The sequence below is a fragment of the Leucoraja erinacea genome, chromosome 21 (assembly GCF_028641065.1).
Source record: "Leucoraja erinacea ecotype New England chromosome 21, Leri_hhj_1, whole genome shotgun sequence".
NCBI classification, from domain to species: domain Eukaryota; kingdom Metazoa; phylum Chordata; class Chondrichthyes; order Rajiformes; family Rajidae; genus Leucoraja; species Leucoraja erinaceus.
This window is the reverse complement of record NC_073397.1, coordinates 27,653,808-27,677,183: the sequence shown is the minus strand read 5'-3', so window position 1 is coordinate 27,677,183 and position 23,376 is coordinate 27,653,808. Positions and strand designations below refer to the sequence as shown.

Sequence of the window (23,376 nt, the reverse complement as noted above, 5' to 3'; positions counted from 1 at the left end):
TATCAATTTTTTCCATGGCGACCTTTTTTTACTCACGGGCATTTTTTAACATATTGAAAAAAACGCAGCAACCTAGCTGAGGCCTCAAGTACGCGGAGACCACTCTGGAGAATGAAGGAGAGTTACAAAGACCTCCTACGACCTCGTGTCGACCATGCTGCGAGTATGAGTTGAGGGCAAATTCGCCAGAACTCGCGGATTAGGTCACCCAAGTGGGACAGGCCCTTTAGTCAGTAACTCAGTCTGCCAAATAAAGAATCTATCAACAATTTTTAAGTCTCCAAAAGTGAGGACACCAACAGCGTCGCTTGGCCAGGCCGACCTTACAATATCGCCAGGACAACGGGCCTTTATGGCTAGGTTAGGAACTCTACACCTACAACAACTGGGACTTGAAAATGGCACCAAAACCTGGCGACTCTTGTATACTGCCTCAGTATACTAGTCCTATACACTTTTACTTAATCTAAGATTGTGCTCATGTATGGTAAAGCTATTACTGAACTGTGTGCAAAAAACATTTCACTGTACCTCGGTACATGTGGCAATAAAGCACCATTGAACTAATTAACCATTGAACAAATCCATTCTGGCTTACAGTACTTACCCAAGTTTAGGGACACTCAAGCCAACCTAGAAACGATCAAGACTTAGGAACCCTGAATGCGTGCAAGGCTTGTGCTGGGATTTATTGAACAAAACCAGGCAGACCATCAACATATAATACTGTAACACATACACCCATGGCCATTTTATCTATAAAGCAATGGGTTTCTTTCAGCTATCTGTAACTATTCATTAGTGATCTAAATAAGTTTTTCATTCATGAAAAACACTCTATTGTTGCATGGATTAATCAAATGACTGAGTTGGCTTCAGACGATTAACTTAAAATGAACTACGGAGTCAAAAGAGCAAACTGCTGGTGTTGAACATGTATATGCACCATGGAACAGTCATTTCATAGCAAGTAAAATGTTAACTACTCTGCCAAATCAGTACAGTATGAATCAGAAAAAAATCAAGCTCAAATTGTTTAATGCATCATTCAGACCATTCGTTTGACCGTTTGTGGTCGCCAGGATACAAGAGAAACATTCATACTCTGGACGCAGTTCAGGGGAGAGTCATGAAGCCACATCCTAACTTGGGAAGAGTGGAAGCAAAATGCAGAAAACTATTACAAAATAATATCATTGTGAAGGATATTCTGCAGACGCAATGGGTGACATATCCTTCCTTTTTTGTGTTTGCCCTTGACCTTCTATCATTAGGTATGTTTTCTCAAACAACCTCAGGTCCAAGGTAACCCTGCTTACCTTCCCACAAGAGGACGTGCTGCCGAGAGAACACAGAGGGACCTGGTGTGGGGGGGTCGTCGAGAGCTTTGGGAACCATTGGGACATTGTACACTTTGTAACGTTATCAGTCGCCAGGTTTTGGCACCATTTACAAGCCCAAGTAGTTATAAGTACAGAGTTCTTAACCTGGCGACTCTGTATACTTTGTGTATGGTATGCAAAACAATGAATTTCACTGTGACATGTCACATATGACTATAACGTATCATTCACATGAAGAGTCGTCACTGGTCAACTTCAGACAACTGGAATGAAAAGCTAATTCTACAACCTATGACTCAACACCCTCACTTTGCTTGTATATTGAACAATTTAAAAAGTTTTCATTTTCTTTACAGAATAAAATTTGAGAACTAGTTGTTCTCTGCTTTCAGAAATACGTTGTCATTATTTCTGCTATAATACTGTAGTGAAGATATACCGAATTAATTAAATAATGTCGAAAGGCACAAATACAATTGTTTTCTACCTGAAAGTTAATCAAAAGGAGGTTACATGAATTATACTGTGACCCAGCTCAGTTTAACCAGTAAAGCTTTGACTTTGCAGAATAATTTTTACTATAATGTTTTTCAGACCAAAGTATCACACCAAATCTTTACAGCATTAAAGTGTTATCATCTTTAAAAATACACTATCAGGAAGATTGATAGATGAATGTTTTGTATAATTGATGATATCTATAACAAAAATACTGCAGAAGTAAATTTGCATTTCTTAAAACATCTCTGAGGGTTCTTCAGCTTTTTAATCAATAATGATCAGATGGGAACTTTAGCTAGAATTCTGCGCATCTACAAATTAAATGTTGCTTTCCTTTGGAAGATTGCCCAGCAGTGCATCAAACTGGCACCACAGCGAGTTGTGTCATTTGCACTGCTGATATGGGAAATCATAACACAGTTTGTAAATTGTCCAGATTGGAAAGTTCATAGTTGATGATGTTGGGATTATCTGATTGAATTAAATGAATTGTTAAAATGTCAGTTAAGGGTTGTAGGAACAAAGGTTTGAAATTTATCCTTACATTCACTTCTATCCATTACAACGGAACTAAATTCAGTGAACTGATGCACATAACATGACTCAGTACAATTTCTGCCCCATTATATTCTTACATGATAATATCACCAAAATCATCTCTTTGCAGTGCACATTTGATCCCAGACATCTAATGATGATCCCAGACATATATAATAATGAAACAGATGTGGTTCTGCAAAGTAAATAGTTTTGGTTATTAGTGATCTGCCTAAGTAGGAAGTTCATGAGTAATAATCCGAGTTTCGGAGTACATACAGTACATACATACATATTTTCTTTTTGTATTTCAGATAGAAAGTGAATTCTCTTATTTTTCACAGAAGTGCCTATGATTTGATCCTCTGTAAGGTTTGGTGATTCGATATTTTAATATGAATACAACTATTGTAAAAAATAGATATACTTCTTGAAATGAATACATTAGAATGCTGCAAACTACATAAGGATTTTAAAAAGTCTTTTACAATGCCTTTAATGAAACACATGCATAGATGACGCCGTTATATTTTGGCAATGTGGCAACATTCAGCAAAGAAGAGCCAAAATGATAATTTTATATATCATTAACCTAATATGTCTAAATGTTTCCTTCATATCCCTCCTATTATTGAAAATGTGAAGTGCTTTTGACCGCAAACCTCACTGCAAAGTGCTTCCCTACAGAGGGATTTTTAAGTGGATGTAAGCTGTTAGATGTTGCATTCACTGACATGAACAGACAAAGTCCAAGCTATTATTCTTTGACTTCACCCTTCAGAAGGTATTTTATCTGCAATTTTGAATGCTTTAGGGAATGGTGCGCTTTAAAGTTTGCAGCTAGCTTTAAGGACGTATATTTTAAGGATTGGGAAGAGGAGACTGTTGAAGTTTGATATTTATTGTTTGAATTCTATTGATTTTCATTCAGCTCCTCCTTACTTTTCTATGGTCTCTGTTCTCTGGTCCTTATTTGTTCAAAACTACATCTTAAAATAAAACACAGAAGATATCCTCTTTGGCATAATCAAAAATGACCCTTTCATGGTTGAAACATTTTTATTTTTTTATTTTTTTTTAAGTCATTCAGTTCACTCCAGCAGCTAATGGTGCATAAAATCAAATGTTTACTCAGGGATATCCCAACTCACAAATAGGCCACAACTTTTTGACATTTCACTTCATTGCAATCCACTAAATAATTACAGAAAGCAGAACATGTGGCTTAACTGGTATACTTTGTGGGAATTTGTTTGAAAAGACCATAAAGTTTATTTATGCATGAATTATGGATGTTGCACATCCTATGGGATTTTTGATATCTTCTAAACTCTGTAAACATCCGGAGTCTCAGTTGCGAATTTGGACAAAGATCCATATGACCTGTCGTAAGCATCATATTATACCCATTGATATTAAACCATACTCCTGAAAAATACATTGCAATATTCTAACTAGTAAACAAAGATGAAGACGGAAGCATAGGAACTGAGGAAAGTGGATTAAATTTATGAATTGACGATTTGGTACGATTTAAAATGCACTTCGCCAAAGCCAGTAAAAGCCGATACAACAATTATAAACAGCATGTTTGTGAATTAGTATTTTAGTGTAGTTCAGAGATACAGCACGGAAACAGGCCCCTTCGGCTAATCAGGTACATGCACACTAAAGGGGCTGTCCCACTTGGGCAACCTATTTGGCGAGTTTAGAAGAGTTTAGGAGAGTTTGAAAAAATGTCATGTTGAAGAACTTCCTCGAATATGTTGAAGACTAGCTTCGACTAGCTACGACTAACTTCGGGAAAATTGGACACCGAATAGTGGAGAATGAACCCGACCCCCTTCGATCTCCTTCGACCTCCCTTCGACTATAATGAAGACTATCTACAACTACCTTCGACTACCCTCGATTAGCTATGACTAACATGCCGACCTACCACGACTAATCCTATTGAGTAAAAAAAGTATCGATTTTTTCCATGGCGACCTTTTTTTCTCACGGGCATTTTTCAACATGTTGAAAAATACACCGCAACCTAGCTGAGGCCTCAAATACACGGGGACTACTCTCGAGCATGAAGGAGAGTTATAAAGACCTCGTGGCGACCATGTTGCGAGTATGAGTCGATGGCAAACTCGCTAGAACTCACGGATTAGGTCGCCCAAGTGGGACAGCCCCTTAACTCTATCCTACACACACTAGGGGCAATTTACAATTTTTAAGTCCATTAGCCTACAAACCTATACGTCTTTGGAGTGTGGGAGGAAAGAGGAGCTGCCTGAGAAAATCCACGCAGGTCACGGGGAGAATGTACAAACTCTGTACCACCAGCACCCATGGTCAGGGTTGAACCTGGGTCACTGGCGCTGTAAGGCAGTAACCCTACCGTTGCACCATCATGCTACCCTAAGCTATGATGAGCTGAACAACTTCGTATTCTTGAGCTCGGATAATTGTCAGAAATCTTATATGGTTATATAATAGATTCAGATTTGCCAGATTTATGTCAATGAGGGATGTTGTAACGTTCAGTGACCCCTCTCAATGATTTACATCAGAATACAAACAGCCTCCTCATTTCCAGAGCTGCTGTGGATTTTATTTAATTCAAAACCCACACCCATCATCAGTCTTATGAGATCTAATTTAATTAAGCTCATTCTGTGTGGAGAGGTCAGAGGGAGATCCAGATTTATCCTGATGCCACAGGAGCCAGGAAAGGGTTAAATCTATGGAGGTTATCTGTTCCAATGGTTATCTGGAGCCATGTGGACATGCAGTGCAAACTGGTTTGTGGGTGTCTGTTCCAAAAATCCCCACCCTTTGCTGCAATTTTAACATCTATCCAACTGGATGAGACATCTGCCCACACAAATATGTGTGGGTGCATCAGAATAAAGTTGTCAGATCACATCCATCATCATTGCTGCTTTAGTAAAGCTGGCCTTAAGTCACAACTGCATAGAACAAGGATCCAATGTTATCAGGTGGTAAAATGGCGAAGAAATAACAAGCAGAACCGAAAGGTTTGTGTTTTATTATTGTCATGTGCTCTGGGGTACAGTGAAAAGCTTTGTTTTGCATGCTATCCAAACAGATCAGATAAAATCCATACATCAATACAATCAAGTCAAACTTAAGTATAATAGATAGAGCAAGAAAAATATACAAAATGCAACTCGGCAGGGTGGCGCAGCAGTAGAGTTGCTACCTTACAGCGCCAGAGACCCAGGTTCAATCCAGACCACGTCTGTACAGAGTTTGTATGCTCCCCCTGTGACCACATGGGTTTTCTCCAGGTGCTCCGGTTTCCTCTCCACTCCATTGGATTGTGGATGATCAGCCATGGTCACATTTAATGGTGGTGCTGGCTCGAGGGGCCGAATGGCCTACTCCTGCACCTATTGTCTATTGTCCAAAGACATACAGGTTTGGAGATTAATTGGCTTTGGTAAAATTGTAAATTGTCCCTAGTGTATGTAGGGTAGTGTTAGTGTGTGGGAATCGCTGGTCGGCACGGACTCGGTGGACTGAAGGGCCTGTTTCCGCGCTGTATCTCCAAACAAAACTAGACTAAAACTCAGCGGGTCAGGCAGCATCTCTGGACAAATGTGAAGACGTTTTGGGTTAGGACCCTTCTTCAGACTGATCAAAGACAGAGCAAAGGGGAAGATACAGAGTGCAGAATATTGTTCTCACTTTTATCACTGCACTGGATTCCTGTCTCGTCATAAACCTGTTTAAATAACTCAAAATAATGAATTCACAACCCAGTGTTCATGCACTCACGTCACACCTGGTCCACCTGCACTCTCATCCGCCACGTGGCTTGTCAGTACAAATAGGTTAACACATGTGGAATTCTCTCTGCAAAACCACTGATCAAAACCTGCTGCAAGGCTGCTTGACGTTGCAAAGCCGCACTCACACATGTGTAGGAAGGAACTGCAGATGCTGGTTTACTCCGAAGATTGACACAAAATGCTGGAGTAACTCAGCGAGGCAGGCAGCATCTCTGGAGGGAATAAATGGGTAACGTTTCAGATTGAGACCCTTCTTCAGACAGCTGCCTGACCCGCTGAGTTACTCCAGTATTCTGTGTTTATCTCTTACATGTCATCTGGGGGTGTGGGGGTGGAGGGGCGGGCAAATTTTAAAAGGCTCCAAGGACATTTTGAAATCTTTAGGTACACAAAAATGCTGGAGAAACTCAGCGGGTGCAGCAGCTGCTTTTAGTCAGAAGGCAGGTTCGGCAGCAGGACTCAATGGGTTAATCAATAGTGGTCCAGGATGTTGGGAGGGTGGTGGGAGAGGGGAGGGGCGGGCATTTTAGCAATGATGTTCTGTTTTTTTTTTTAACTGACGGAGTAAAGGAGAATGGGGCTGTGTGCGTGAGTCAGAGAATTGGAGGGACAGCGGCTGTGTGAGAATGGCCCTGAGTCTGAAATGAAATAGAGCGTGCGAATCACACAGAGAGAGAGAGGGGCGGGCGGGGGGTGGTCTTGAGACGGGACGCGTGGGCGAGGGGGTGGGAGAGAGAGAGTGTGAGAAAGAGACTGGGGGAAAGCCAGAGTGTGTGTGGGGAAGCCACAGGATTTCGGATTGGTCGGGATGGAAGTTGTGACAACCACCTCCCACCACGTTGCAGCCACGCTTAACAAAAAAGTTGGAGCGGTGAGAATCGAGCAGGAGACGGAGCCCTGCGATTTCACCCCGTTATATCAGTCCTAAAATAAATTAAGTTGCAAATGAATATCCCCAGTAAAGAGGGGGGAGGGGGGGGGAGCTGCAAAGAATATACAAGGGTACAATCTGACCCACTAGTGAATATAAACCGCACATGTCCGGAGGAGGATATTTCGGACGGGCATCCAGATCTGTATTCTTAGGATAGTGCCATGCAATTGTATTTCGTTCACTAATTGCATGCGTTTTGTACATTTCACGGCGTCCCATTTGAGAGGAGCCGAGGCGTCTGCAGAAATCAGCCTCGCGTCAGCGCTGCTAGAGGACAGCGGCACATCTGGAATTTCTTATAGATGCTTCCAAGAATGTGCAGATGCATAATTAAATCGACAATTACTAACGCTTCCGTTACAGTTTATATACTTTGCTAGCGAATAAGTTTCTAAAACAAAAAAAAATATATATATATATATTTTGTTTTTCTAATTTGCACAGAAAATAGCACATTCAAGGCTAATTCACCGTCCCAGTCAAAATAATATCCCCATGCACAGCAAGGTTATGTCACATTACGACGACCCTGTAATTTTCCCATCAGTACCATTACCAGGTTTCTGCAATTCAAATACTTGGAAGATTGTTAACAACTTTAGAGATTAAGGAAAAAAAAAAGTTTAGAGTTTAAGGGAAAAAAAAAGTTTAGAGTTGAAAGAAAAAGTTTGTTTGAGAAAAGAGCCATACCGTGATCCATAGACCTCATTATGTGATAGGGCACCACTCTGCATCCAGCTTCTCTGAACATTTGCAGGCAGGTCGGTTAACATCAGTGTCAGGCTGAGCTTTCGGCTGCGGGCAAAGACTTCTCCAGTTTATGTGGAATAACTGAAGCGCAGGGCAGAAGCAGTCCGACAGTGCAGCCCAATCCCGAGCTTTCTATGCACTGCACTGATTTTTTCTTCTGTCCCAGATCTTACTCACTACAGAGGGAAAACGGCACTTCCTTCCCAAGGATCAGAGTGTTTATAGTTTCGCTCCAGTAAAATAACGGGATTCCCTCTGTGTTTCCTCCTGTTTAGACCGTTGCCTTGACCACCCTGGCATCCATCCCGACACTGAACTAAGGGGTTTCCTGCAAACTTGTAACTCCGGAATCCATTACGTCGCCACTGATAAATGCCAAATACTTTTTTTTTGTGGGTTTCTTATTCAGAAATACAGATGCTTCATTGTCAGGCATAGTAATAATCCGAAACACAAAGAAATTAGAAGACATTTTAAAAAGGACAGTCAGATTCTATTTTACAGGCCTTACCATTGGAATTTTGAACAAATCGCCCTCTCTTTTACACAAATCATTAAAAAAAATATCCCACTCCTCCCATGCCCAACACGCACTTTCTATATAATTTTAACCTCATCTAAATTACTTTTGATATCATTCTTTTTTAATTTTGTCTGCTGATTTGGAGATGGTTTGACAATAATAATTCAACGTCAGTGGGAGAGGAGAGTAGGACTTGACTTCCTTACCCAAGAGGACAGTGGAGATTCGGTTGTTATTTTTTTGTATTACTAAGGGAATAAAGGAATATGGGATTAGCATGGAAATGGAAGACTGAGATACAAGATCATATTGAATAGCAGGTAGACAAAAAATGCTGGAGAAACTCAGCGGGTGAGGCAGCATCTATGGAGAGAAGGAATAGGCAACGTTTCGGGTCAAGAGTTTATCCAGCATATTTTGGCTGCCTTCGATTTTTCCAGCATCTGCAGTTCTTTCTTAAACATATTGAATAGCAGATCAGTTGAGAGGGATCATACAACCCACTTCTGCAACAAATTCAATTGCTCTTATTTTCTATGTTTCCATAGAAAACGAAGAATCCCGGCATCTGAGTAAATCCTAAAATTGAAAAAAAAATGCAGATTGTATAATGTGGACTAAAAGTACAAGACAAATGTCCTATAAGTTGAAATTTTTGCTTCAATTCTGTCGTGAAGGTACAAGATGGAGTGGGGTTCTGAACGAGAAGGCAAGTACAATGTACAGTAGGAATGAATGGGTCATTTTATGATTGGGAGGATGTAGATATAGCCGGTAGATGCCACAGGGCTTTGTGTTGGGACCACAGGGCTTTGTGTTTAAGAAGGAACTGGGGCCACAGCTATTTACAGGCGGGGTCCAACAGTGGGACAACATGGAGCTAGTGTGAACAGGCTAGTGTGAATGGTCGGCGTGGACTCGGTGGGCCGAATGGCCTGTTTCCATGCTCTATCACCAAACTAAATGAAACTGGATAAATGACATGGATGAGGAGAGGTGGAATACCATTTTTTGTTGCTTTTGAGGAAAGGCTGGGTGGCAGTGTGAGGAGCGGGCACAAAAGGCTTTTACGGGTATGGACAGGCTAAGCAACTGAACGGGGGCATGCAGATGGAAAATACAGTACTCCATTCAGCAGAGCGTTTTGTTAAGTGGTGAGAGATTTAGCCATGTTAAGAGGGACCAGAATAACTGAAGACAAAATAATCGTCTCACTTGAGAAGAATGAGGTGATCTCATTGAAACAGACACATTTCTTACAGTACTTGATGGGATAGATTAAGGACAATGTTTACTGTGGTTGGAGATATCGAGAACCAGAGGTCAGCCTCTCAAAAAAGGGGGTCAGACTCAGAGGGGAAGAAATTTCATCATCCAGAGGGTGGTGAATATATGGATTCCTCTACTCGAGAGGACAGTGGAGATTCAGTTGTTGAGTATATTCAAGACAGATTGATGTTTTGTAATATTAAGGAGCCGAGTGCGTGGACCAGATGCAGCCTGAAACTGCATGGAGCGGTGGAGCGGTGGAGCACTTAACAACAACTGGGACTTGAAACTGGTGCCAAATCTGGCAACTCCATATACTGTTTCAGTGTACTACTGCTGCACACTTGTACTGTATCTGGGATGTTTATCTAAGATGTATCCAACTGCATATGCATAGTGATATCTATACTGAAATGTACACAAACAAGAATCTCACTGCACCTCGGTACATGTGACAAATGTTCTCTGGTTTGTTTTATGTGGGGGGGTGGGGGAGAGGGTCGGGGGAATTTCTTTTCAATCTCTTACCTTGCCGGAGATGTGCTTGTTTTCCGGGTCGTAGCTCCGGTTGCTCTGCGGCCTAACATCATGGAGCTGGAGGCCTTGTTCGGAACTGACTTTGAGCCCCATATCCACGGGGCGTGGACTTGCCATCGGAGCCAATTCCTTGCTTGGGATTGTTGCTCCAACCGCGGCCTGTGGACTTTAACATCGCAGAGCTCGCAGTCTCGGGAGAGGCCGAGTCGGGAGCTCCAAAGTCGCAGAAAGTTTTGACTAGCCCCGATCCGGGGTCGATTGCCCGGAGTGGGGAGCATAGATCCCCCCGATGCACGAGCTTGACCTGATGCGGAGGGCCCGCCACCGGCTACGGGAGCCAAGATCGTCCCGTCAACGGAAGGCTCGAGGCTCCTGACCACGGGAGAACAAAGAAGGGAAGAGATTGAACTTTTTTTCGCCTTCCATCATCACAGTGAGGAATCCACTGTGGTGGATGTTTATGTTAAAATGGATTTTGCGTGTTCTGTTGGTTTTTTATTAGTACCTGTATGACTATGGCAAATTATATTCCTCGTATGTTGCAAAACATACTTGGCTGATAAAATATGAATATGATTATTATTATGATAAAGTACCATTGAATATTAAAGGGATATGGGATAAGTGAGGAAAAGGGAAACTGAGATAGAAAATTAAAATGAGTAGCAAATCAGTTAAATGACCCACCCAAATGACCCACTTCTGCTTCAAATTTGTTTGCTCTTATTAAAGAGGATTGCTTGATTGATACAGCATGGAAACAGGCCCTTTGGCTCACTAAGTCCATGCTGACCATTGACATTCCATTCACACTAGTTCTATGTTATCTCACTGAAACATCTGCTCGGGGCAATTTTGCAGAGGCTAATTAACCTACAGACCCGCAGATCTTTGGCATCTGGGAGGATACCCGAGCACCTGGAAGAAACCCACACGGTCACAGGGGAAAATGTGCAAACAGAAGACGGACAGCATTCAAGGCCAGGCTCGAACACGAGGCAGCAGCCCGATTAGCTTTTCAAGTTTGTGCCATGTTTGACAGTAATAACATTGTCAAAACCTCCATTGTTCACAATTTTACAAGTTATTGGAATGAGGCCATTCGGTCCAACGAGTCTATCCTGCCATTCAATCATGGCTGATCTCTGCCTCCTAATCCCATTTTCCTGCTTTCTAAAAGAGCGCCTTTTATTGGTCCCTATGTTCCCCAAGTGGTGGGCAAGAAAGGGAATTGCCTATTATGTTTGCACTTTTTGATCTTGTGGAAATTATTTCTGCATGAATAAAACATCAGGAACAGCTTTGATGCGGCCTCACACTTCTACATAGCTATGTAGTAAAATTATCTCACTCCCTGCCCTTTCATATAAAACTCCCCCATTCCCCCACACAACTATTCCAATGTGAGGTGCGGCCAATATAACCATACCAGGCTGCATTCTTGTTTGATGTGAGAGTAGGAGGATGACTGGAATGGGGAGAAAAGCCCCCCCCACCCCCATAGAAGAATGACAATTTGGAATAAGTTCCAAGTACAGTTAACTACAGACATGATTGATTAAATTCTACAAAGAGATTTGTATGAAAACAGGTTAAAGAAAGGATGAAATAACTAAAATGGAATTCACATACATCTATAATAGCACAACGTGCAGAGGTACTGAGTCAGCGATCCTGACTACGGGTACACGGAAGGGTCTCGACCCAAAACATCGGCTTTTTCCTTCGCTCCATAGATGCTGACTCACCCGCTGAGTTTCTCCAGCATTTTTGTCCACCTTCGATTTTCCAGCATCTGCAGTTCCTTCTTAAACATCTGACTACGGGTACTGTCTGTACAGAGTTTGTATGTTCTACCCATGACCGCATGGTGCTCCGGTTTCCTCCCACACTCCAAAGACGTTCAGGTTTGTAGGTTAATTGGCCTTGGTAAAATTGTACAATTTAGCGCTAATATATATGGTAATCGCTGGTTGGCACAAACTCAGTGGGCCAAAGGGCCAATTTCCACACTGTATCTCTAATGTCTAAAGTCCAACGTTGACAGTTCCTGAATATCTTTAACATAATATATAAAAGTATTTACATTTCCTCTACTCTACACTGCCGAGCAAACCAAGATGGATAATATATCAGTGTTTAAGAGGGAACTGCAGATGCTGGAGAATCGAAGGTTACACAAAAAAGCTGGAGAAACTCAGCGGGTGCAGCAGCATCTATCATAGATGCTGCTGCACCCGCTGAGTTTCTCCAGCTTTTTTGTGTAACCCTGGATAATATATCAGGTGGGGTAGACTTGCTTGATTCACTTTTGAGTATTAGTGGCACAGGGGAATATTTCCCATCTTTTCCTCACAATATGCAATAGTTGAACAAAGCCCATTTTGAATGGATAATGGATTGATCAGTGGAAGGTACAGAATTCAATATTTTATTCAGATTTTACTCAGTCATTGCAATGAACTAAATGAAAATACCTTTCTTTTATTTTCATTTTTAAAGTGCAGCTGCTGTGACAACATAGTTGTTACTGTTTTCTTACTTTAGTTTTGAGATACAGCGTGGAAACAGGCCCTTCGGCCCACCAAGTCCACTCCGACCACGGTCACCTGTACAGTAGACCTATTCTACACACTAGGGATGATTTACAGACGTCAATTAACCTACAAACCTGCACACCTTTGGAATGTGGGAGGAGCTTGTCAGGCCACAGTTGGAATATTGTGAGCAATTCTGGGCACTGTATCTGAGGAAGGATGTGCTGGCTCTGGAGAGGCTCCAGAGGAGGTTTACAAGAATGAACCCATGAATGAGTAGGTTAACACACGATGAGCGTTTGATGGCACTGGGCCAATACTTGCTGTAGTTTAGAAGAATGAGGGGTGACCTCATTGAAATGTACAGAATAGTGAAAGACTTGGATAGAGTGGATGTGGAGAGGGTGTTTCCACTAGTGGAAGAATCCAAAACTAAAGGTCATAGCCTCAGAACTAAAGGATATTCTTTTAGGAAGGAGATGAGGAGGAATTTATTTAGTCAGAGGGTGGTGAATCTGTGGAATTCTTTGACACAGAAGGCTGGGGAGGCAAGGTCAGTGGATATATTTAAGGCAGGGATGGATAGATTCTTGATTAGTATGGGTGTTAGGAATTATGGGGAGAAGGCAGGAAAATTGTGTTAGGACGGAGAGATAGATCAACCACGATTGAATGGCGAAGTAGACTTGATGAGCCGCATGTCCTAATCCTGCTATTATCACTTATGATCTTATGAAACGCGACTACCTGGAAAAACACATGCAGTCACAGGGAAAACAGACAAACACTGTACAGACAGAATCCAGTGTCAAGATCGAACCCGAGTCTCTAGTGCTGTAAGGCATTAACTCTACCGCTGCACCACTGTGCCGTCACATTTCTATTGTCTCTTACGACTGGGAGTGGCGGCACCAAATGGCAGCGGCTCGACTACAGTCGTCTGTCTTTTTTTATTTTTTGTCTTGTTAAATGTATGTCTTTGAGTCAGTTTTTATTTTATTTTTTTAGCTGTGTATATGTGTGGGGGGTGGTGGGGGGGGCTGTGGGGGAAAACTGTTTAAATCTCTTCCCTGTGCGGGGGACCCGACTATTCCCTGTCGGGTCTCGGATGCCGTTGGGCCTAACATCGTGGAGCCGTCAGCGACCTCTGGCCGGGACTAACCTGACGGCTCCAGTTGCAGAACCTGCGGAACGGACATCGCGGAGCTGGCCAACTTCGGAGCGGGAAGAGCTGTGGTGGTGCGAGGCTGTGACCCGACGTTTTTGGAGTTCGGAGGCACCGGCCGCAGACCCGGTGGACGGGAACATCGGGAGCTCGCAGGTCCCTGGTGGGAGACCGCTTTTCCGAGCTCCGCAACGGCGACTTCTCCCGCTGGAATCGCGGGTTTAAGGACATGGAGCCGGGGCCTAACATCGCCCGGCGTGGCTTAAACGGCCTCAGGACTTACCATCGCCCGCCGGGGGCTTTAACATCGGAGCCCCAGTTCGCCTCGATACTGCAGTTGGACTGCTGGACCACGGGAGAAGGAACAAAGGGAAGAGATAAAGACTTTGCCTTCCATCACAGTGAGGAGATGTTGGAGACTCACTGTGATGGATGTTTATGTAAACTATGTTAAGTGTGGGTCTTGGATTGTGTTTGTAATGTAAAAAAACTGTAGAAATGCAATTTCGTTCAAACCCAGGTTTGAATGACAATAAATAGCATTCTATTCTATTCTATGCAGGTAGGCCAATATTAATAAAGTGCAAACAAATGTAATTCTAAAAGCTTGGGAGAAAAGTATCTAGATCAATGTCCTTCTCGTGTTGTGTTCCGTTTCCCACTTATTTCAACAAATAAAAACATTACTTTATAGTGTAGTAATCATACACATATAAACTTCCTCTTCAGCCATCGGAAAACAAAAACACTATAAAAAGATTATAGACATTGTAACTCTGTAATGCTGCAAGCATTCAGCAAACCAATTGGGGAAAACAGTCTTGTTAACAGTGCATGTATAAACCCCTTCACAGCACAATCTCCAACTAAGTGAAAAAAACACATCCTCAATTCAAGGCCCTGCTTGCCCTCTCAGGTAAACCTAAAATATCTCAGCATAGTACATGAAGATAGGGAAGTCATCTTTGTGCTTCAACCAATATTTAGCCATTACTCGATATTATCTAAAGAGTTAAATTAGTAGTTACTCTCATGTTTGCACTTTATGTTTTAGATGCTGTATTTGTTTGACTGAGTTGGCCATAAAAGTACTTCAGAGAGCATCAGCTGCCGTACAATCCAAGTTCATTGACAGAGTGAATGTTGCAAATATTGAAATGACCTTTGCCATGTGTCACAATTTAAAAAAAATACACTTAGCAAAATCAATAAAATATTGTTAATACTACACCTTGTGGGATGTAAAGAATAACGTGGAATGTCAGAATTACATTTGCACAAGACTGAAAGCATTATGCTCCTAGTGTGTACGATATAAAACTGGGATAACATGGTACTCGTGTGAACGGGTCACTGTGGACTTGGTGGGCCAAGGGGTGCGTTTCCACACTGAACTCTCTAAACTAAACATAACATTAGATAGCCACAATGTTTAAGAAGGAACTACAGATGCTGGAAAATCGAAGGTAGACAAAAATGCTGGAGAAACTCAGGCAGCATCTATGGAACGAAGGAAATAGGCAACGTTTCAGGCCAAAACCCTTCTTCAGACTTCAGTCATTAGATAGACACAAACTGCTGCAGTATCTCAACGGGTTAGGCAGCATCTCTGGAGAACATTGATTCTTTATATAATATCAAATGGATATTTGATATAAATTAAGAAGTCTATCTTTGGTATAAACCAGCATCTGCAGCTTTTTATTAAACTAAACATTATACGGCTAATAATATTTTGTTCTCTATAATATTATTTAAACTAGATTGTAATGCTTGCTGGAATGTAATGCTTCCTGCCACAGAATATTTGTTTTAAAATATATATTGGTAAAGCTAAACTCGTTTATTTTTATGAAAAGAGAAACCTTTTTGACTACCTTTATTCATATTTTTTTTAGGTCAAAGTGCTACAATTGCGACGTATAAGATCTGCCTAATTGTAACGGCGATGTCTTGAACGTAACAGGTGCTTGCAACGTTGTAATCTAGTCCTTAGGGCATGATGTCTGAGGTCTCAACCTGAAACATCACCCATTCCTTCTCACCAGAGATGCTGCCTGTCCCGCTGAGTTACTGCAGCTTTTTGTGCCTATCTTCGGGTTAAACCAGCATCTGCAGTTCCTTTCTACACATTTATCCTGTCCTTTCTCTCATCCCACTTTCTCCTCCCAACCCCCCCCCCCCCCCCCCCCCCCCCCCCCCCCCCCCCCCCCCCGACATTCAGTCTGAAGAAGGCTGAAACATCACCTGTTCTCCAGAGATGCTGCCTGCCCTGCTGTTACTCCAGCACTTTTACCCTTTTTATTCTGCATCTGCAGCTCCATGTATCTACAACCTCACATCGCCTTTTTCTGTCCAATTGTCCACCTGCAAAATCATTCATTATGATGTTTAACTACCTTCAAAAGGTACAAAATGCAAAGTTGCTATATTTCTTCACTCACTGAAAGGAAAATAAATTGCGAATCACTGCTGGAAAATCCATCCTTTAAGACAGTATTAGCTTCAGCTGTGATGGCGTCCATGGTAACTACATAGCCTGCTGACAACTAGTCTAGCCCATGGTTTACAAGGGCTCCCTCTAGAGACTAAGATGAAATCTGGATTCCTGTCAGTGCACCTGTACTTCCGACGGTTCGTTCCAAGCATGCTATTTTTTCTTGCCAATACTAAGACAAGACGTTTTCTCCAGTGATAGTGTTGTTTCCCTTTCAGTGCCTGGTCGTGTCTTTTGGGAGTTCGGGCACAAAGAACTCCGTGGAACCATTTGAATGTTTACTGGGCATTTCTGACAGGAAAGTTTTTGAAAATCATTGGTCTAGCTTCACTTGTGAAGAATTGCCATATGGTGAGTTGAAGAACCGTTGCCAAAGCTCGTGGAATATTACTCCAGCATGAGTCACTGACTTCAGAAGAGGAGGGAGAGAGTTGGAACTGAAAAAGAAAGTGTGGGGGATTTTTATTGCTTTTTTTATGATCCAAGTGTACAGATTATGAGATACTTCATGCTAAAGTTTTCCCCTCTCTGTTCATGGATCAGGCTATCCTGTCCGATTTGTAATTCTTGGTACACTCTATGAGCAGCCAAAACGAATTTAATGAACATCTGGTTAACGATTCGTTGCAAAGCTCAGATATAAATAAATCTTGATCTCGCTCAAATGTGCTCTTGACCCAATTCTGGAATTGCCATTAGTTTTAAAATAACTTCTCTTCAGTTTGACACAAAAAACCGGGCATGTTTCCACTGTCCACAGAGAACATTTACACAGGGGTCACGGAACTTGAGGGTCTGTAATATCTACAAATGAATCACATTTCTAAATCAGGGTCTCGACCCAAAACATCACCTATTCCTTTTCTCCAGAGATGCTACCTGACCTGCTGAGTTACTCCGGTTTTTTTGTGTCTTTCATATTTCTAGATGTTTATGTACTTAACAAAGCATTATCTTATTTGCAGCCAAACATTTCAATGCAATGTTTGCACTGTTTCCCGTTGACTGGGTTTTAGTCTTCTGGAAAACAGAGCAGGGGACCTCTCCAGTGTTATTTGTAGATACACCCCTGAATAGTAAGATAGGCACAAAAAGTTGAATACTCAACGGTACAGGCAGCATCTCTGGAGAGAAGGAATGGGTGATGTTTCGGGTCGTGACTGAAGTAAGGTCTCAACCCGAAACGTCACTTATTCCTTCTCTCCAAAGATGCTGCCTGTCCCGTTGAGTTACTCCAGCTTTTTTGGGTCTATCTTCGGTTTAAATCAGAATCTGCAGTTCCTTCCTCCAAATTTCTTCTTCCCCTGATTAGTAAGGCTTGAAGCTACTTGAATAGTGTTAAGATGGGAAGTGACATTTATTATCATGAAAGTCTTTTTATCTTATTTTTGTTTACTTAATAAAAAGATCATTGCGGTATAAACATTTTCTTCGGAAAAGTTGAGTGGTCCATAGCAGGTCTTTATTAAACAACACAAAATTGGAATATGCTGCTAATTCCATCCCATTCTGTTCCCTCCGAACACACTTTTCTCGTTACCAGTGGAATCATTTGCGAAGCTTGAATGGGGGAAGCCTGGAGATCGCAGTATGAGTTTTGAATGCTGAAAATCCACTGAATGTGTGCCAAGCAGCAGAGACTGGAAATATGTAAAACAAATGTTTGTAACCACGTGGAGACTCCCAAAACAATAATAGTTGTTTTGCCATCTCTCTGTAGGTGCCGCCTTGTTTTCAAGGAAGAGTGATTAAAAGTGTTTTTGAGGGATATAGCACTTGCTGTAAATAGCATCCACCTACATAGCAGTAGTCTACTGATGTTGGAAACAGAATGAGTTTGCATTGGAGAGATCCACAACAAACGGACCATGTTTTCCAGGTTTAGATTTCACTTAGCCTTTCCTCTTAAATCGTTCTACAATTTACCTGGTGTGATTAATGGCCAGTCAAACCAGAGCTGCTTTTGGAAACCACAGGACCTCTCATTTCATGGGGTTACTTAATGTCAGTGACTACTTGTGTTCTCCCCCCCGCACACCAGTGTATTTCCTTTGAATTGAGAATAATGCTTCTGTTGGCAGGTAACCAACGAGCAATTATCTTCGATCATGTTCAACAAAAATCTTTATATAATCACAGTTTTTAAATAGCATCTTTCAAGTTGGCAATCCAAGTGGGTTTCCAAAGTCGTGAAGAAAACTAAAACCTGTCCAACTCAAGTGAAGTTAGGAGGGACTGGTCAAAGAATTTACATTTAAGGAAGGTCTTAAGACTTAAGGGGAGGGAGAGAGAGGAACTGAGGAACTTAAGAAGGAACGGTCAACCAACAAATGTGTGTCAAAGGAGATGGTCCATGCGTGATGGATCTCCGCCCTGAGTTCCACCTTTCAAACCCCAGGAAGCGAGCCAATGTACTTGGATGTTGGGATGAAGGATCTTACCTACTGGGTCGATTTTCTCATAGGGAACAAAGAGGTAATGTTCTAATGTGTAGGAAGGAACTGCAGATGCTGATTTAAACTGGTTAGACGCAAAAAGCTGGAGGAACTCGGCAGGTCAGACAACATCTCTGGAGAGAAGGAACAGGTAATGTTTTGGGTCTCCCTTCTTCAGACCTGAAGAAGGGTCTCGACACTTAACGTCAGTTATTCCTTTTCTTCAGAGATGTTCGTTGACCCACAGTTACTCCAGCTTTCTGTGTCTATCTTCGATCATGCTCAAATCTCTCTCAGCTAGTAGTACAGATACATCTTGCAGCACAAATGACTTGAGTGGGACTAGGAGCGGCAAAACTAAGTTAATTCACCCACACTCTGATGGCAAAAAATGTTGAGGCCAATTCCAACAACAGATGGTTAAGATCAGATAAAGCCACACAAATTAGGAGTTGTTCTATGTGGGCACATACTATGCATCTCAACTTAGCATCTGTTTGTTTTTAAAAGAGAAAGGCATAAAAACAGACAATTTCTGAAGCAAAATGCTTGATCGCTCATTCTAACAGATTAGGTCTGGTTTCAGTTACATAATTAAAGGATTGATGTTACAGAAAATTAATTATTAAGATTACAGAAAGGATAAATGATTTGAAATGGAGTGATTTGTTAGTATTCAGACTTGTTCAGTTAAGAGCAGATTAAGAGAAGTCAAATTAACAACAAATTATTCTACAGATGGTAAGGATGGAAATTCATGAGCTATCACTCTGCAGCAGATCACTTTGCTTCAGTCATGGGTGAACAGGAGGCATGTACTAGCGAAGGTCTATACCCAGACGTATGCAGATGTCCCGAGGTACCAACTGCTACAAATCATTCCTGCACTTTTACATTCAATATCTTCCTTACCAAGGGTAGTGGGTATAATGAACAGGCTGCCAAAGGCTGGTACCATAACAGCATTTAAAACAAACTTGATCAAGTGCATGGAGAGCAAAGGTTTAAACATAGAAACACAGAGAATATGTGCAGGAGTAGGCCATTCGGCCCTTTGATCATGGCTGATCAACCAAAATCAGTTCCCCATTCCTGCTTTTTCCCCCATATGAATCCGTTGGCCCTAAGCGCTAAATCTAACTCTCTCTTGAAAACTCTTCTAAATCTAACTTGTCTCTTGAGTTGGCCTCCACTGCCTTCTGTGGCAGAGAATTCCACAGATTTACAACTCTCTGGGTGAAAACGTTTTTCCTCATCTCATTCCTGAATGGCCTACCCCATATTCTTAAACTGTGACCTCTGGTGGAGGGATATGGGCCAAATAGGGGCAAATGGGACTTGTTTAGATGGTTCACCTTGGTCGGCATGAACTAGTTGGGCCGAAGGGCCTCTTTCCGTGCTGCATGACACTAGGAGTATGAAGTATTATATCAATTTTTTTGAATAGAATATGCTATGTATTCTACAAAAAGTATCAGGCAGCTAGTAGTAAAAGTTAGAGTAATTTCTTGATATTGAACATAAATTCACAGTATGGTTCTGAGGTGCAAATTAATTACGGAACCTGAGAGTTTGACATTGACAAATGACAGCATCCTCGATTAGGTCAAAGTCAGCATGGCACCTCGACATCTAATGATAAATCTCTGTCAGAAGGGCTCAGCCGGCGAGACCTGCTACTGAGGCCGACTGGTTATGGAAGGTCAAAACTCAGCTATGTGTTGAGAAAAGAAAAATAGCCATTTCAGCGGCTGGGGGTGGCGTTAGGGTTAGATGGAGGGTGAATGGGTTGGAGATTTTAATGGAGCCAGATGAGGCCTGGATGCTGCACAAATAGAGATTTGTATTATTTTGCAACCACTCCTTTCATGAGCCAGGTTACCCTGCTTATCACCATACAAACTTCCATAACACATATTTAGGGGCAACACGGTGGTGCAGCGGTAGAAATGCTGCGTTACAGCACCAGACACCCGGGTTTGATCCTGACTATGAATGCTGTCTGTACAGAGTTTGTACGTTGGCTCTGTGACCACGTGGGTTTTCTACCGAGTGCTCCGGTCTCCTCCCACATCCCAAAGACGTACAGGTTTGTAGGTTTATTGGCTTCAGTAAAAATTGTAAATTTTCCCTAGTGTGTAGGACAGTGCGAGTGTACTGGGATCGCTGGTCGGTGCGGACTCGGTTGGTCGATGGGCCTGTTTCCGCTTTGCATCTCTAAACTAAACATATGCTATACTTTTGTAAAAGAAAATTACAATCAGTATTCCATAACTCTGTGGTGATTATAAATTATCTATTTATAATCTTGTGCTATAATTGGGTTCATGTGCAGGTGATACTCAAACATATTATCCAGCGTGGAAACATACCCTTCGGCCCAACTTGCCAACGCCGACCTACATGCCCCATTTACACTCGTCCCACCTGCCAGCTTTGGCCTATATCCTTCTAAACCTATCCTATCAATGTACCTGTCCAAGTGTCTTTTAAACCTTGTGAAAGTACTTGATTCAACCACCCCCTCTGGCAGCTCGTTCCATATACCCACCACCCTTTGTGTAAAAAAAGTTGCCCTGTTTGCTCTTTTTCCTTCTTTACCTTCAACCTATATCCTCTGGTACTTGATTCCCCTATTCTGGGTAAAAGTCTGTGCATTTAGAAATTGGATCAGGTGGGCTGTAGGCATCAAAGTGGTTTCGAAAGTACCCACTTAATCTTCGTCTGCCCACTGCTTTTACTTCAAATGAGAAAAATCCCTCCCGCACCCAAGTCACACAAGCTTCTCTTTTTCAATCAAGAACAGCTAACAATGGCCTGGTTCCTTTATCATCATTACTTTTTTGTATATCTTTCATTCATTGTTCTTTATCTCTCTACATCATCGTCTATATCTCTCGTTTCCCTTATCGCTAACCTGTCTGAGGAAGGGTCTCGATCTGAAACGTCACCCATTCCTTCTCTCCAGAGATGCTGCCTGTCCCGCTGAGATACTTCAGATTTTTGTGTCTATCTTATGATCTTACGTGTGTTAATGCTCCACATTATGACAGCTGGGGTAATCACATCATTCTGCAGCAATGCACTACAGCACCTGCATTTGAGCCAAGTGGTGGTTGCTGGTGACATATCAATAATGTGTGTGCAACCTATGTACTCAAGTAGTTGACAAGCAAGGGGTATCACACAATGCCACATAGAGGCTGATGTAGCAAATCAATGTTAATAATACGTCTCGCGCTGGGACAATCCAGATAATTCCTTTAACCCACCCCAAGCTTCATGGTGGTCTTACATTGACCCACAACTCATTATGATAAGGACATAACCTTAGCCACCAGTTGTCGTAGAGTTGCTGCCTTACAGTGCCAGAGAACCGGGTTCGATCCTGACTAAGGGTACTTGCCTGTTTGGAGTTTGTACATTCTCCCCATGGCCTGCATGGGTTTTCTCCGGGATCTCCGGTTTCCTCCCACACTCCAAAAGTGTTCAGGTTTGTAGGTTAATTGTCTTGGTATAATTATAAATTGTCCCTAGTGTGTGTAGGGTAGTGTTAATGTGCGGGGATCGCTGGTCGGCGTGAACTCGGTGGGCCGAAGGGCCTGTTTCCATGCTGTATCTCTAAACTAAAAAAAGCTGAAGAGAAAGAAGAGGGGCAGGAAGTGGAGGAGGAAGGATAAAAGCAACCACTGTCTCGCTAGTCAGTGAGAGAGCATTAGTTATGATGCCAATGAATGCAAATACAATTCACAATTCACCCACTCCGTATCTTCCTTTCATTGTTGATCACCACAACATGCTCTTGGCCATGTTACAAAAGGAGCTGATTATAACAAACATCTCAACTCAAATTCATACATCGTCTGCCAACATATTGGATAGAACCATTGATGATTGCTCCCTTAGTGATTAGTTTAGTTCAATTTAGTTTAGTGATAGAGCATGGAAACAGGCTCCACAAAAAAGCTGGAGAAACTCAGCGGGTGCAGCAGCATCTATGGAGCGAAGGAAATAGGCAACGATTCGGCCGAAATCTTCTTCAGACTGATCGGGGTACAGGAAGTGTGTGGGGCAACAAGAAAGGGAAAAGGAGGAGTAGCCCCTGAAGGCTGGGGGATGGGAGGAGACAGCAGGGGGGCTGAGGAAGGGGAGGAGACAGCAAGGACTAACAAAATTGGGAGAATTCGATGTTCATGCCCCCGGGGTGCAGACTCCCCAAACGGAATATGAGGTGCTGTTCCTCCAATTTCCGGTGCTGCTCGCTGTGGCCATGGAGGAGACCCAGGACAGAGAGGTCGGAGACGGAGTGGGAGGGGGAGTTGAAGTGCTGAGCCACAGGGAGGTCAGCTTGGTTATTGCGGACCGAGCGGAGGTGTTCGGCGAAACGATCGCCCAACCTCCGCTTGGTCTCACCGATATAGATCTGGCTCTCTGAGTCCATGCCGACTGTTGTGTTCGAGGGCTAGATAATGCACAATTTACACTTGGTGTACAGAACCCGAAGTGTGTTTATTTCAAGCCTAACATGGCTGCTGCCAAACC

At 42.4% G+C, this 23,376-nt stretch overlaps 1 protein-coding gene across 1 annotated transcript in view; it reads right to left on the bottom strand.

Moving 5' to 3' along the window:
- The window catches only part of nfatc2a (nuclear factor of activated T cells 2a), a 115,000-nt gene extending 105,696 nt beyond the window's left edge, over positions 1-9,304 (bottom strand). Inside the window, exon 1 of the mRNA XM_055652464.1 lies at positions 7,812-9,304. Coding sequence (XP_055508439.1) covers positions 7,812-7,872 — 61 coding nt within the window. The 5' untranslated portion in view covers positions 7,873-9,304. The remainder of the gene's footprint in view (positions 1-7,811) is intronic.
- Between the last annotated feature and the right edge of the window lie 14,072 nt (positions 9,305-23,376).